This window comes from Cyanistes caeruleus, chromosome 3, assembly GCF_971803275.1.
Source record: "Cyanistes caeruleus chromosome 3, bCyaCae1.hap1.1, whole genome shotgun sequence".
Taxonomy (NCBI): Eukaryota; Metazoa; Chordata; class Aves; order Passeriformes; family Paridae; genus Cyanistes; species Cyanistes caeruleus.
In genome coordinates, this window is record NC_141703.1 from 3,755,103 (window position 1) to 3,770,147 (window position 15,045).

The window sequence follows — 15,045 nt, forward strand, 5'->3', positions numbered from 1 at the left end:
AGAGAAATATCAGACTTTCAGTCTCCTGTGGGCTGGTGACAGGAACAAACCTCTTGTACATCTCCAGTGTCAACCTCAAAACATCATCTGTCCTGAAAACACAATTCAGGATATTCATGTGCCTCCTCCCAGGCCACTGAAGAATGTGAGAGCAGATGCAGAGCAGATTTTTGTACAATTATATACATATAATATAACTGCATATGTATAATCTCAATTTTACATATGTATTTAACTGAAGCAGTTGTAAAGTTAATTACAAGATTATTGTGAGCTCTAAATACAAGTAAAAAAAAAAATAAGATCTGTGGAATACCCTATTTAAGGACAAAGTGAATTTAAATATCAGTGCCAGAAGAAATGTGAACTTTTGAAATATTTTCAAAATTCATTAGTGAATCATTGCAAAAATGCACTTCAGTGTGGGAGCAATTCCAGTAAACCAAGACTCCAGTTCTACTTGTTTCATGCTTCTGAGAATTCCCACTGAAGTCAATGGGACTCTTCTTGGGGGTAAAATGAGCTGGATTTGGTTCCAGGGACACCTGGCTGGACTTTCAAATGAACTTAAATCCTGCAGTGCAAAACCTTTGATTGCCTGGAAAGGGGAATTTGAGCAAAAGGAAGGCACTAACGTGATTTAGGGGAGTCTGCACAGAACATTCCTGGTCAGAAGGCAGAGATCAAATTTCCATGAAATCTGCAGCTCTGGGCATGGTTAATTTGGTTTGCTGTGTTTTTATTTGGGGAGCCAGATACAATCCTTTGTTAAGAAGGGGAGAAGTGGAAGGGGTGCCCTTTCCCCTGGTAAAAATTGCCCCATCCTAGTGCTCTAAAATAGAAGTAGGAGAGCCTGTGGCTTACTGGAATGAGCAACTCAAGCCTTCAATTCCTCTCACTAGGTTAATTTATGGAGATGTGTAGTATTTTTGGCACTGCAAGGATTTAGGCTTTGCTTTGATAATTTTTCTCTCACTTAAAATTTTTATTAGATTTATAACCAGATGCCCAGCTCATTAATCTCTTACAGGGTTAAATGAGTGAACATTTTTGATATTGTTTGGGTCTTTCTCACTTAAAAAGGGGAGGGGAATAGGACAAGCCCCTTCTCACCTCAGCATGTCCTAGTGAGCCACTCAAACTCTGCACAAGCTGAAACATCCAAAACAGTGTGACCCACTGCTTTTTTGGTTCTTTTCTTTTTTTTTTTATTTCAGAGCAGCTGACCCAACTTCAAAAATGTGACTCATGGCCCCTCCAGCAAAAGGATCAGGAGCAGTTTCTGGGTTGGTACAAGAGCCCCACGGGACACAGAGGTGATGAAGATGAGAGGAACCTGGCTGGGTGTGCCCATTGGACACCTGCTGGCTCTGGGACACAGGCACATATGGAGAAATATGGTATTTAAAAAAAAAAACAAACCCAAAAATCTATCACTGTTATTCCCTGCCCTCTGAAATGGATACAGAAATCTGCTCCTTCTCTGCCCTGCTGGGTCTAAACTTGGTTTGTAGGATGCTGGAAATGGGGGGGAGGTTTGAGGCATCACCTGGGTAACCTGGAGTGAGTGGACACGCTTGTGAGGATTAAAGACTTTAGAAATGGTTATTTTAATCACAGAATCAGAGAATTGTTAAGGTTGGAAAAGACCTCCAAGATCATTGAGTCAAACCTTTGACTAAACACCACCTTGTCAACACACTGGCTTGGAGGGCAGATTCAACTTAAGCCCAAGAGTGAATCTGCCATCAGAACATGGGCACATAAACTATTATTACTTATGATAATGAACAAGCTAGACAAAAAGCAGCTGGGCTTTTAAACCCCAGGTTATTTGTAGAGCTGACAGTTAGAAAAATCTCTTTATTTTTCCCTCCAGCTGTCAAAATTTCTATGAGAGTTACAAGGAGAAAAAAGAAATGAAACTTAGGTTGATACTCATTTTCCTTTCCTTTTTTGTTTTTAAAGAGGTACATTTGAAGACTGAACAAAAACAAAACGAAAACTGTAAGAAAAGTTTCCTAGGTTATATTCAATTCTCCAAATCACCCTGATATCAAAAATCTGATTTTTGTTTCCTGAGCTGCTGCTACATTTGCTCACCACAATGCCAGTTCCTGGAGATTGCTTTACTCATCAGATAGATGAGGGCATCCCTAGCATTTCCATGACCTCAAGGCACCCAAGTATCCTGAAAGTGCAGTGTCTGAAGCAAAGGGAAATTGGAAAGAAATCTTTCCTATTTAAGGTGAATGAGTGGACACAAAATTTAAAGTTCAGTGCCTCTTCTTTTGCTATCCTTTATTTTTCCATTCCTCTACCTCATCTGAAGTGAAGCCCACAAAACTCTTCCACCTCCCGTTTATATCTGGTATTAAATCCAGACCCCTTTTGTTGCTGAGTGATCCCCTAATAGGCCCCTTTCCCATTCTGTGTCTACAAGAATGTTTTCCCCTTAACAGAACATCCCAAGGGGGTGTCAGGAGGAGAAATGCATGTGGGTGAGCACCCTCAAGCAGGCAGCTTTCTATTAGACCTGGCTTTAAACCCCAGTGCAGGGAGCTGGGAGCAGAGCACTGAGAGGAACCTGAGATTATTTTTACGGATGTGCTGCTCCTTCTTGTTCCTTCCAGGTGGATTCCAGAAAGTTCAGGCTGTTTGTCTGCCTGCTGGGGCTCAGCAGTGCCAGCCTCTGGGCTCTCTACAGCTGGACGGAGCTCTGCGTGCTGTGTGAGAGCAGCCAGGGTTACATCTTCCCCACGGGGACTTTCAGGAGGGTGGAAGGGAACTTCTCACAGCTCCCAGACATCGACTGCCACAAGAACCCTCCTTTCCTCGTCCTGCTCGTGGCCTCCTCGTTCCAGCAGGTGGATGCCAGGATGGCCATCCGGCACACCTGGGGCAAGGAGAGGACAGTGGCTGGCAAGCGCCTGGTGACGTTCTTCCTCCTGGGGAGCCCCGTGGATCCCAGCCAGCAGGCTGACATCGCTGCTGAGAGCCAGAGGTACAGAGACATCATCCAGAAGAACTTTACAGACACCTATTACAACCTGACCCTGAAGACCATGATGGGGATCGAGTGGATTCACAGGTTTTGTTCCCAGTCCAGCTTTGCGATGAAAACTGACACCGACGTGTTTGTCAATGTTTTTTACCTCACTGAGCTTCTCCTGAGGAAAAAGAAGACTGCTGGATTCTTCACAGGCTTTTTAAAACTGCACGAGTACCCCATCAGGACAAGAGGGAGTAAGTGGTATGTGAGTAGGGAGGAGTACCCAGGAACGACCTATCCACCCTTTTGTTCTGGGACTGGATATGTTTTATCCAGTGATGTAGCCAGCCAGATCTACAACATTTCTGAGAGTGTTCCATTCATTAAACTGGAGGATGTGTTCATAGGACTGTGCCTTGACAAATTAAAAATTGGGCTGGAGGAGCTTCACTCGGAGCAGACGTTTTTCCCAGAAAGGATCAGGTTCTCTGTTCCTCGCTTTAAGAAAATCGTGACGTGCCATGGAATAAAACCATCAGAGCAGCTGAGCTACTGGAACAACTTGGTGGCAGGAGCTCCAGGAGAAGTGCTCTAGCACCTACCCTGCTCCACTTAGCAAAATGAAATTCTCTGCTTCTACAGGGCTGCTCCCCACTCCGGCAAACTCCCAATAACTCCAGCTCCATGGCGTTAAAGACTTTGGAAATGGTTATTTTAATCACAGAATCAGAGAATTGTTAAGGTTGGAAAAGATCTCCAAGATCATTGAGTCAAACCTTTGACTAAACACCACCTTGTCAACTAAACCAGAGCAATGAGTGCCACTTCCAGTCATTCCTTGAACTCCTCCCTGGGCCCTTCCAATGCTTTAACCACCCTTCCTTTGAAAAAATTCCCTATTTCTGCCCAAAAACATGCAAACCACCTTCTCTCCCATTCACTCCCACCTTTGTGCATCCCTTCTCTAGACAAGTTACAATTATTATTGAATTTTTTTTCCCCCCCTGAAACATTCAGGCCTGCTAACCCACCCCCCAGATCTTACTGCCAGAGGCCTGGGAACATTTCTGCTGTGCCAAACAAAAACTCAAAGTACTTTTGTTCAGAGAATGAAATCTGCACCATCTTCCTGGTCACCCTTGACAAATTACTGCACCCATCTGTGCAGGCATTTAGGGAATAATATGTGTAGCTGTCAGGATGGAAGCTGCAGCCCTGCCCTTGCAGCCAGCTCTGTGTGGGCTGAGCTGCATCCTGGCACAGATCCCTCCTTCAGTCTACACTAAGTGTTTTTTGCAGAATTTGCCCATGCAATGCTCAGGGGACAGCGTTGGGCACTGCAGGTCACCTGGTGGACAGGTAAAAGCTGCTGCAGCTGTTTCCTTGTGTGTGCTTCCTGCTGAAAATAATCCATGGCGGAGCCAGTGGAGGGTGTCCTGCTCTTCCTATTAAAATAGACCCTGGAGACATCTTTTATATTTGTCTCACTTTGATTGCCTGAGAACCACTCTGAATGGTTTGCCAAGGCTAAACTAGAGTCACTTACAGTGATTTTGATTTTTTTTTCCAAAAAGAAGCTGGGTGTGTGAGGGAGAAGGCAGGAGGATTTTTCTCTTTTGAACAAGTGGGAAAATGTGCTCAAGAAATCATTCAGACTGGGAGCCCTATTTCTTATCTCCCAAGCAGAAAGTCATGAAATCTCTGGGATGATTATAAGTTTCAGAGATAAGGAGTGGGATCTTTACAGCAGATGCTGAAAAATCCTTCAGGGCTCTGAGGAAGGAGAAAGGAGTTCAGAAATGCTCCCTTATGCAATGCTCCTGATTTTCCTGCAGGCACAGGCGAGGTGAGTGCTATCAGCATGGAATGCCTGTAATGTCTGTGTGAAGTGTTTTTTCCAAAAAGCAGTGAAAGTGGAGCTGTTCCCAAGGGGAACTGAAGGGGATCTGACACCCGCCATGGTAAAAGCATAGAAGAAAGACAGGGAAATGGATTTTATGATTTTGGTGTTATTTATTTTTATTGTTTCTTTTCTTTTAATTGAAAAAAGAAAAAAGGGTTCTTCTTTCTTTCCTTCTTTTCAAATCCTTCTTGGCAAGGATTTCCCAAGTATCTTGTTTTACTTGCCTGTGTCTGAAGAGCAGGATAAATATTTTCAGCAGGAAAATCCTGTGAATCCTGTTTAATAATGGTCATAAAATATTTGTTTTCCTCTGGTGTAGAGTAACCTGAGATCATGCACTTACTTTTGACCACTGATGGTGAAAGAAGCAATGTTTATTTGTTTGTCAGAAGAATAGCCTTCTTCATTTTAAGATGTTTTAATAAACTTTTAACATTTTATTTAAAGAATTAAAATGTTTAAATAGCTCAATTTTACTTAAATTCAGCTATTTTCTGAATACTTTTGCTGCCTTCAGAAGGTGTGAAGGGTCAGACTGACAAAGCCAAGTCAACATCTTTTTAATCACTATTCTTTCCATGTAATATGCAGAAATATCTTGTGTCATTCATTGCTCTTGTGCCCAAACTGGTTATTCCTTTAATTTATGGAAAAAAAGGTGAACAGAAAAGAATGTTTCCTGGTCATTCCTAGCTGTCTGTCTTCAGGGGCAGAGGTCTGTGAGTTGGGACAGCATCATCAGCCTGATGTTCTCTTCTTGTTCTCAGAGGTAATAATATAGTAATAAATAATAGTAATAGTAATAATAGTAATAGTAACAACAACAACAACAACAACAATAATAATAATATATTAATTAAATAATCCTGCAGGCAATTGTAGATCTCACTTCCACCTCTGTGCCTGGTGCCAGCAGTTTGTGGCTTTGCATCAGCATAAAAAAAAGTCACCCTTGAGGATCAAGTCCTGCTCAGCCTCTTGGCTGTGGCTTTTATTTGAGTTCAGGAGTGTTCCCAAGTACTTGAATCCAGCTGCTAAGAGCTCTGTCAGTCACTCCTGCAGACTCCACCTCTGTATTTTTGGGGTTACATTCTAGAGGGAGATGTCCCTGCCGGTGGCCAGGGGGTGGGAATGGATGTTCTTTAAGGCAGCCTCCAACCCAAACCCAGCCATGCTGTGCTTCTGTCAAATCCATCTCTGATGTGCCTTTGGGAACAAGGTCCTCAGGCATGAGAAACCATCCTGACACCGTTTCCAGGGAGATGTATTTGTCATTTCAAGTGACCTGTACAAGTTCTCTCTGTTGCTGCCTTCAGAATGTTTTGTCCCCACGTCGGTCTCCAATGGCCCGACTGCCCACGGACATTTAATTTGTCACTGCTGAGGAGCAGATGAGTTCAGGTTGAAATGTCAGGGACTGAGGGAGCCTGCTCCTCTCCTCTTTGCAAAGTGGCTTCCCAAGTGATTGCTTTTGGTTGCTGGACAGAATTGTCCTCAACAGAATGATTTTATTTGTGTAAATTAGAAAGTGATTTCTTTAATTTACAGAATCACAGGATTGTTTGGGTTAGAAAAGAACTGTAAGTGCACTGAGTCCAACCATTAACCCCAAAAGGTGTCTCTACACCTTTCTTAACACTTCCAGGGACAGTGATTCCACCACTTCCTTGGGCAGCCTGTTCCCTGTGCTTTACCACCCTTTCTGTGAAGAAATTTTTCATAAATACAATCTAAACCTCCCCTGGGTGCAACTTGGAGCCATTTCCTCTTGTCCTGTTTTTTTCACTTAGGAGAAGAGACCAACCCCACCCTCCTGCCAGAGAGTTGTGGAGTGAAATGAAATCTCCCCTGAGTCTCCTTTTCTCCAGACTATACCCTCCCCTGCTCCCTAGGCTGCTTTGAATAACAATATATTAACTGAATAATTAATTACTTAAAACATAAAGTTACCCTGCTGGAAAATGTGATTTAAGAAAAAGCAGATGATTGCATGTAAGGCAAATCCATTTGTTTAAACAAAACCACTGCGCTGGTGAGTTTATATGTATCAGCTAAATTAAATTAGCTTTTGCAGCTGAGGCCTCAGATCATGAATTTTAAAACAGTCAAAACAGTATTGGTGGCCTTTTGCAAAATTAGATGCATTTTCTTATGAAAGACATCACAAAGCAATCAGAAATATAAGTAGATCTGTAAACACAATACTGCAGTATACATATACTTATTTTTTGAATTTTGTATAGGCTGATAAAAGAATTCAGGCAACTTGGGGGCAGTTTGTCTGCAGAAGTTGAGCACAACCCCAATGTTTTTATGCATTCTGGGTTAGAAGTTTATTAAGTCTTTAAGTTTTTTCTAATAAATGGCTTTGAAAAGGTCAGCTAAAAGTTACTCCACTACTTCTAAGTAAGGGGAGTCCAGAAATTAGCAGAGCTGACAGTGACTTAGAGTTGCTTGCATTTCAACACAACTCTATTTCTTCCAAGATGAGTTTTTGGATGCAGAAAAATTAATAAATTTCTTTTTCATAATCCTAATTCATCAACTAACACTTCTCAGTTTAAATTACAATTTTCAAACCTGTGCACAAAGGATTTAGTCTCACAGTTCCTCTCAGACTCATTGAGGGGGTAAAACCTTCCCAGGCATTTCTGAAACTACAGGATGGATTTTGCAATGGAAGTTTGACCTTATTTCAAAGTGGAAGAGGACAAAAGGGCTCCTGGTGTGTGCTGGATGTGACAGGAATGCCGCTCCTCACGGATCTGTGTGGGTGACAATGAGTGTTTGTATTATTTGCACAGAACATGAGAGTGTTGAGCCAACAGTTCCATGTTTGATATTTTATTAGTAAAGAATTTTGCTACCACAGTTTTCTCTGTGTGTGTGTGTGTTCACTTGCCTTTCCAGTTGTGAATGTATCAGCATTTTGGGGTGTAGTCATGTTAGGGGGATGGTTCATTTAAATCAGTAGGATCACAGAATCATTTAGGTTGGAAATGACATTTAAGGTCATTGAGTCCAACCTTAAACCCAGCACTGCTGAGTCCAGCACTAACCCATGTCCTCAGGTGCCACATCTACACAGCTTTCAAATCCCTCCAGGGATGGGGACTCCAGCACTGCCCTGGGAAGCTGTGCCAGGATTTGACCACTTTTCTGGGAAGAAATTTTCCCAAATATCCAATCTAAACCTCCCCTGGCTCAGCCTGACACCACCCTGTCACTTGTTCCCTGCAAGAAGGGACCACCTCAGTGTCCCTCCTGCCAGGGTCTTGTGCAGAGCCACAAGGGCCCCCTGAGCCTCCTTTGCTCCAGGCTCAGCCCCTTTCCCAGCTCCCTCAGCCCCTCCTGGGGCTCCAGCCCCTTCCCAGCTCCGTTCCCTGCCCTGGACACGCTCCAGCCCCTCCAGGGCTCTCCTGCACCAGCCACAACTGGAGCCAGCCCTGGAGGGGCCTCTCAGAGCCAGCACAGAGGGACAATCCCTGCCCTGCTCCTGCTGGACACACAATTCCTCACCCAGCCCAGGGGCCAGTGGCCTCTTGCCCACCTGGGCACCCCTGGGCTCGTGTCCAGCCCCTGGCACCGGCACCCCCAGGGCTTTTCCAGCTTTTCCAGCCCCTCTGCCCAGCCTGGAGCTCCAGGGGGTTGTTGTGACCCAAGAGCAGGACCAGCCGTTGGTCTTGTTAAATCTGAAACTGTTGGATTTTCTCCCCTTCTCCAAAATTACTCAGGAAATAGTGAGGGAATTGAAAGAAACAGATAAACCTAACCACAGCTGATGCCTGTGGTAAGAACAGGAACCAAACTGAAATTATTTCTCCCCCGTCTGGGTGCCTGAGGATGGCTGTCATGCTCCTTCTGGGACCTGGAAGTACAGGGCTATTCTCTAATCACTTAAAAGAGAAATGTGAAATAACTGAAGACTGTCAGATTGGTTTCCAAACACAAGCAGTTATGAACTAAAAACAATAAAGAGAAAAGTTCTCCCTTACAGCCTTTATCTTTTATCTAGCTTACACTTCTGATGTATTTTGCTTGGGGTGTTTTTTACACCTGTACATTAATTCATTAGTTCATGACAGCAATATATTCCCAGAAATATCTACAAATATTGTCACAGGACAGACATAGGCAGCACATAGGAGATCCAGCCTGAAAAAGCAGACTTGAATTTGCACATGTGCAGGCTGAGCAAATAGAGACTTTTTTCAAAGCCTGGTAATAACAGTGCATTTGAGGCTGTTCTTCTAAAGAGTTCACTTAAGTACATTTTCACTGAAAAATGTAATTAGATGATAGCAATAGTTGAGAAATAATGTTTCATATATTCAAAAATGCATTATTTTTGCAGGAAAAAAAAGAAATAAATTCAAGATCCTTCTTAGAACCTCTCCAAGTGAACCGTGTACACAACATTCCTTGCATTCAGCTACTGACCTAACCCGACCTCATTTAATTTATGACTTTGGGTGCAGGGACAGAGCCCTGTAATCATCTTCCTGCTCCTCAGGAATCCCAGTTACATTTATGATTACACAATTACACTCCGCAAACTCCCGTGTACAGCTGGAGGCGCAGAACGTCATAAATTAGTGATGTGCTGTGATTTACACCTCCAGCTCCTGGATCTTCCAGGCAGCTCTAAATCCTTCATGTTTAATTTAATTATTACTGCTGAAACAGCAGTTGTAAGTAAATGTTTGACTCGAGTACACAAAGGGACCTGCAGCTTTTACACGTGTTGCTGCTCATAAAGGTTTAACGGGAATTAACGAGAGAGGATCAGAGGGAGCTGAGCTGGGAGCAGGACGTGGTGTGGGAGTGATGTTGCTGGGTCCTGACAGGGTGAGGAGGCGGTGGAACAGCACAGGTGAGGGGCTGTGAGGTACCTCAGCCCATTTTGGGGATGTCAGCCCCTTGCCCTGAGGCTGAACCCTGAAGGTGGGACTCTGGCAGGAGGTTCTCTGAGCACCACCTTCAGCAACTCTGCTGAGGAAGGTGCTGCGTGGGATATGGAAGAGGAAAGGACTGGAGGCTTTATCTTTTAAAATGTCAATCTTTACTGTGTTCCTGAGATCTTTTAGTACTCACCAGTTCCCTCAGCTCCTAGGTGATGCCATTTTGTGTATAAGTGTTTCAAAGGAAATGACCAAACAGAATCATGAAATCAGAGTGGTTGGGTTGCAAGGATCCTTTAAAAGTCATTCAGTCCAACCCCCTCTGCCTTGGGCAGTGACATTTTCATCTCAGCCAGAGCCCTGTCCAGCTTGGCTTTGAAGTTTTCCAAGGATTGGGAATCCATCACCTCTCTGGACAACATTTTGTGGTTTTCCTCACACTCATTGTAAATAATTTCTCGTATCTAGTGTAAACTGACCCTCCTTCAGTTTAGAGCCATTACCCCTTGTCCTATCCTTGTACAAGACCTTGTAAAAAATCCCTCTCCAGCTCTCTTGTAGCTCCTTCAGATAATGAAAAAGTGCAATAAGGTCCCCCTGGAGATTTCTCTGGTCTGAACAGCCCCAACGCTCTCAGCCTGAATATCAAAATAAAATTCACTGCTCCTCTAAAGGAGAAAGCCAAAATACAGCAACAATTCTGCCACACAAAGAGGAATTGAGTATCTGAAACCATCTCTGCCAGAGCTTTACAGTGTCTTACTGCAAAAGGTCAGCTTTCAGCCACAGCCCTGCTATCACAAACACAGAGCAGAGGAGACATCGATTTCCAAAAAAAATCCCATTTCTACTCAGTGATCTTAAGTGAGTGCCCAAAGGGAGAAGAAAGATGTCAGTCACAGGGATGTATTTCATGAAAATGCAGAAGGGAAACAGCTCTCCCAATATCACACCTGCTGTTCTGGTGACAATCGGCTCTCTCATCACGCCAGTGCCACTCTGGATCATGCCTGTGGGTCGCTTGGGGAAAATTCATTAATATTCTATTTTCAGAGGTGAGAGTATGAACATTCCTCACAACTGGCAGCCCTTGCAAAATCATTAGGAAAACAAGAAAAGCTTGGGGGGTGTTGGACAAGATGAACTTCAGAGGTCCCTTCCAACCCCAACAATTCTGAGTGATCCTTTGCAAAGGGGGTTTAATTCCATAGTCCTGTGGTAAGTGTCCTGGGAATTCCTGTGGAGTTTGGAGCCTGGACAGAGTGTCTATGTCATGTTAATTTCATTAAATGAACAAAGCTGTTAATTTGTTCCCCTGATGTGCCCAGAGCTGGCCTCACTCTGCTCACTAGAGAGAGGTGTTGAGCACCAGTTTGAAAGCAGCTCTGGATAAATCTGCACTTTGCCTGAACTCCTTGAAGAACCTGGTTTTCCACATAAGCCTCAGAAAGTGTCTAAAAAGCATGACCTTAAGCAATAATGAAAAATGCAATCATGATTATGAGTGTAGAGAATGATGTTTCCCTTTTCTTGGCAGATTATCACGCATTGAAAAGTTCTTTAGAATAAACTGAAGGATAACCAGAGCAATTAAAGCTGTTTGAAGCAGAGACAAAGCATTTCCAAAGCTAAAGAAAATGTTGCCAGGGGAACTGATGTATTAAAAAATTTCCTTCTCAGATTTACACTCCCTCTGACAGCACCAAAGCTGCATCTTCTGTCATTATGTGATAAACTTTCTTACTTCATCTTGCCTGAACTCCACGATGAATGTCTTCATCTGCCTGTCCTGAATGATGACATTTTTCCAGCTACAGCTCACTGGTTTCAGTGCTGGAGAGGAGAAATGCACCTGGCAAAGGGGAAGAATGGAATGTGGTTCACAAGGAGTGCTGGCAGAACAGGACTGGACAACAACATTCCAGTTGTGCAGATTTATTCAGGCCAAATAAAAACAGCACAAGGATATTCGTGCCAAAAAAAAGTGTTTAATCCTGTGGCCTCCTGGGTGTGAAAGTCTGGAAGAAGATTATGTCCAAAGCTTTACTCATTAAGGGCCCACAGCAATTCTGCACAGAGCTGTGGCTTTATTACAGTCAGCAGAGGAAAAAAAATGAAAGAAAAAAATCAGATGAGTTAAATTGGTGTTACAAGGATTGTGAGAATTTATCCTGGCCTAGATTCATGGTACCATAATTTCCTGAATCTTTACATCAAGGCAAAGATTACCTGACTTCCTTGGAAAGAGATAAAGCAGAATTCCTCAGACCAGTGGGAAGCAACCTGGTGGGATTGGTCTCAGCTGCTTTTGCAGTCTAAACCAGAGAGTCCAGCCCAGCCCTTCAGACTCCACTGGAGTAAAAATAAGGAAGGAGACAATGTGAGAAAATGCATCTCAGTGTTTATAAAGGTAAAACAAAGAGGAAATGGCCCAGCCCTGTTATTTCCAGAGCTTTTCCTCTGAGCTTCTGATTAAGGAAAAATGTGACCACACTAACAGACTAATTAAAAGATATAAAAAACTCATTAAGAGACAGAGAAGGATCTGTTTGTCTCACTTAAGACTTCTACAGCTAACACTGTTAGCTGTAATGAAATCTGTTTTGAATAAGAAACACCTTGCAGAGCAAGATATTTTGGAGAACAGTAGAGGAAAGGAGGAAGAGCCTAGAAAGAGGAAAAAACCAGAGGCAGAGTTGGAAAAGTTATGGCTTAGCATCTCTTTGGCCTGATTTGCTACTGGAGAGAAGCATCCTGTAGGGAGCAAGATGGAAACAGCTAATTCAGCCATTAGGGCAGCTTTTCTCCTGTCTTTGTCTTTTCTAGAGGTTTCAGTCCCCTTGCTCTTCATGAGAGAAAACAACATTTATTTCCTTGATAGGCAGCCATTTCTCAAAATCCTTGTCAAGGTTGGTCAATGGTCAAACCTTTCAAGCCCATTTTCATGAAGAAATGAAGAATCTTATTCCTGTTTCTAGCACTGACCTCAAACAGCTTTAATCAGTAAGTTCTCTGTTATTTTAGTACTCACACAGTCTAATCTGATTTTCATTGACTAAGCTAAAAAAGCCAAAATACAGCATGGAACTGGAGGGCTTGGTGACTTTACAGATGGAATTTTCTATCACAGAATCTTAGAATGGTTTGGGCTGGAAGGGACCTTAAAGCTCATCCAGTTCCATCTCCTCTACCATGGCAGGGACACCTCCCACTGTCCCAGGTGCTCCCAGCCCCAATGTCCAGCCTGGCCTTGGGCACTGCCAGGGATCCAGGGACAGCCCCAGCTGTGCCAGAGCCTGCCCACCCTGCCAGGGAACAATTTGTTCCTAATATCCAATCCAAACCAACTCCCTTTCAGGTTGAAGCCATTCCCATCGTGACAATTTGTCCCATTCTCCTGCAGGGGAAGCAGAAATTCCACTTTTGGCCCCAGTGGCAATGACAGAAGGTTTCACCCAGCGAATCCCAGCAAGTCCATTTCCCTCGGAGCTCCTTGCGTGGGATTGCACAGCAAGCTGTGCAGACATATGTTCCAGCCTCACACACCCCAGAACAAAAACCATGGGGGTTGCTTAGGAGTTCACAGTGTACACACCATCCAGAAATGGGTTTGGAAGGGTTGGTGGAGCGGGGGGAAGAAAAAGGATGAAAATCCTCCTACTCACCAGCAGAAGAAAAAGGAAAAATTGGAAAGAAGTGTCTAGGGGAAGTGGAGTGGGAGGTAGGACTCTGCCTGGTGATTCACAAAGTGACCAAGATGCTTTTCCATTTCAACCAGGCTGGCAAGCTCAGGACCTGGTCTTTTGAGAATGGGTAGCCTGGAGCATGCACGCTGGGGACTCAGACACTTCACCACATCTCCACTCCATCCCAACACCACGGGTCCTTAGGAAAGCCAGAGGAAGGAAGGAGCCGACAAGGGCAGCAATTGATAATTAATCAAATGTCAATTCACGTGCTGGTCTTTTCTCACACAACGGATTTTGTTCTCTCTACACTGAGGGGATGGGCACGAACCTCAGAGCAGCTTAAGCCTACCTGAAGAGCAATTAGAGAGATGACAGAGCCAATCTCTTCTCAGCAGTGCCAAATGATAGCTTTGTAAGAGTTTTAAAAGCAGCAATTATCCTTTCCAAAGCGTTTTTATGAAGCGTTATCTTGATTAATTCAAGCTGAAAATTCATTTTAACCTTCTGCACTTCTCCTGCTTGGGCAGCCAGAGATGGAATGTGCTCATTAAATGTTATTTATCCCTTTTGTTGCTCTAGCTTTATTCAGACACACCTGTATGGAAGGCATTTCAAGAATACTGTCATTTAAGTCAGTGGAACAAGAGTGTGAGATTTTAGACTTTAAAAAATTAAGGTTTTTAAAGTCAAGGAAATAGCAACAAAAATTGTAACTGGCCAAAAAAAAATTTCCTGCAGTTTTCATGGCTATTTCTTTTAACAAGTCAGAGCAATATTTTTTCCAATAAAGCTAAGTTTTTAAAATTTATTTTCAGAAATTTCTCATGATTTCCCAAACTGAATGATTCATTTCCCTTTGCTGAACTGAACCTTTCCATTTTGAGTCACTTTGGCCTTAACTTCTACTTGCTACTGTTACTGTGCTTAGTAGGAAATACAGTTCAGGGAAGTTTTAGATCACTTTTTTTATGATTTAGGCTTTCTGGCAGATGGACTCATCATAAAAATCTCCTGATGGGTCACACCAGTTCAATTCACTGACCAACAATGGCATAAAAAGCAGGATGCAGCTCTTGGAGGAAGACCAAGGCTGTAAGAACATCTCACGAGGCAGGAGGGAAGCACACACAATTCCCTCAGTCTCCTGGGGCCAGCAGGAGGAATTTCTTCACAGAAGGCATGATTAAACATTGGAAAGCACTCCCAGGGAGGTGGAGTCCCTGGAGGCATTTAATGAAAGACTGGATGTGGCACTCAGTGCTCTGAGTTGAGCACTGGTCTGGTTGACAAGGTGATGTTTGGTCAGAGGTTGTACTTGATGATCCCAAAGGTCTTTTCCAACTTGTGATGCTCCCTAGTGAAGCCACAGCCTGATCCATCCCTGCCCTTGTCCTTGGATGGGCACCTGGATTTTACCTGCAAAAGACTGACCTGAAAAGTTTTACACCACAATTCTTACAAAGCCTTTCCCCCAGAACTGCCCCATCTCCTTCAGCTGCAAACTGGGCCCCTGGATGCTCCCTGGCCCTGGCTCAGCCCCTCGCCCTGTCAGGGGCTGCT

General features: G+C 43.6%; 1 protein-coding gene and 1 long non-coding RNA gene across 5 annotated transcripts in view; one reads left to right on the forward strand and one right to left on the reverse strand.

Annotated features, from left to right (window-relative positions):
* B3GALT5 (beta-1,3-galactosyltransferase 5) overlaps positions 1-7,766 on the forward strand; it is a 34,244-nt gene extending 26,478 nt beyond the window's left edge. For all 4 annotated transcript variants that reach the window (XM_086883991.1, XM_023926627.2, XM_086883992.1 and 1 more), the window contains 2 exons: positions 1,218-1,400; positions 2,634-7,766. In XM_086883991.1, coding sequence (XP_086740117.1) covers positions 1,320-1,400; positions 2,634-3,587 — 1,035 coding nt within the window. In that variant the 5' untranslated portion in view covers positions 1,218-1,319 and the 3' untranslated portion in view covers positions 3,588-7,766. The remainder of the gene's footprint in view (positions 1-1,217; positions 1,401-2,633) is intronic.
* A 2,168-nt stretch (positions 7,767-9,934) lies between these two features.
* On the reverse strand, positions 9,935-12,856 carry LOC147653885 (uncharacterized). The gene is made up of 2 exons (XR_015285365.1): positions 12,026-12,856; positions 9,935-11,648 (listed from the first exon to the last, which is right to left on the reverse strand). It is a non-coding gene; the product is annotated as an uncharacterized LOC147653885 (long non-coding RNA).
* Between the last annotated feature and the right edge of the window lie 2,189 nt (positions 12,857-15,045).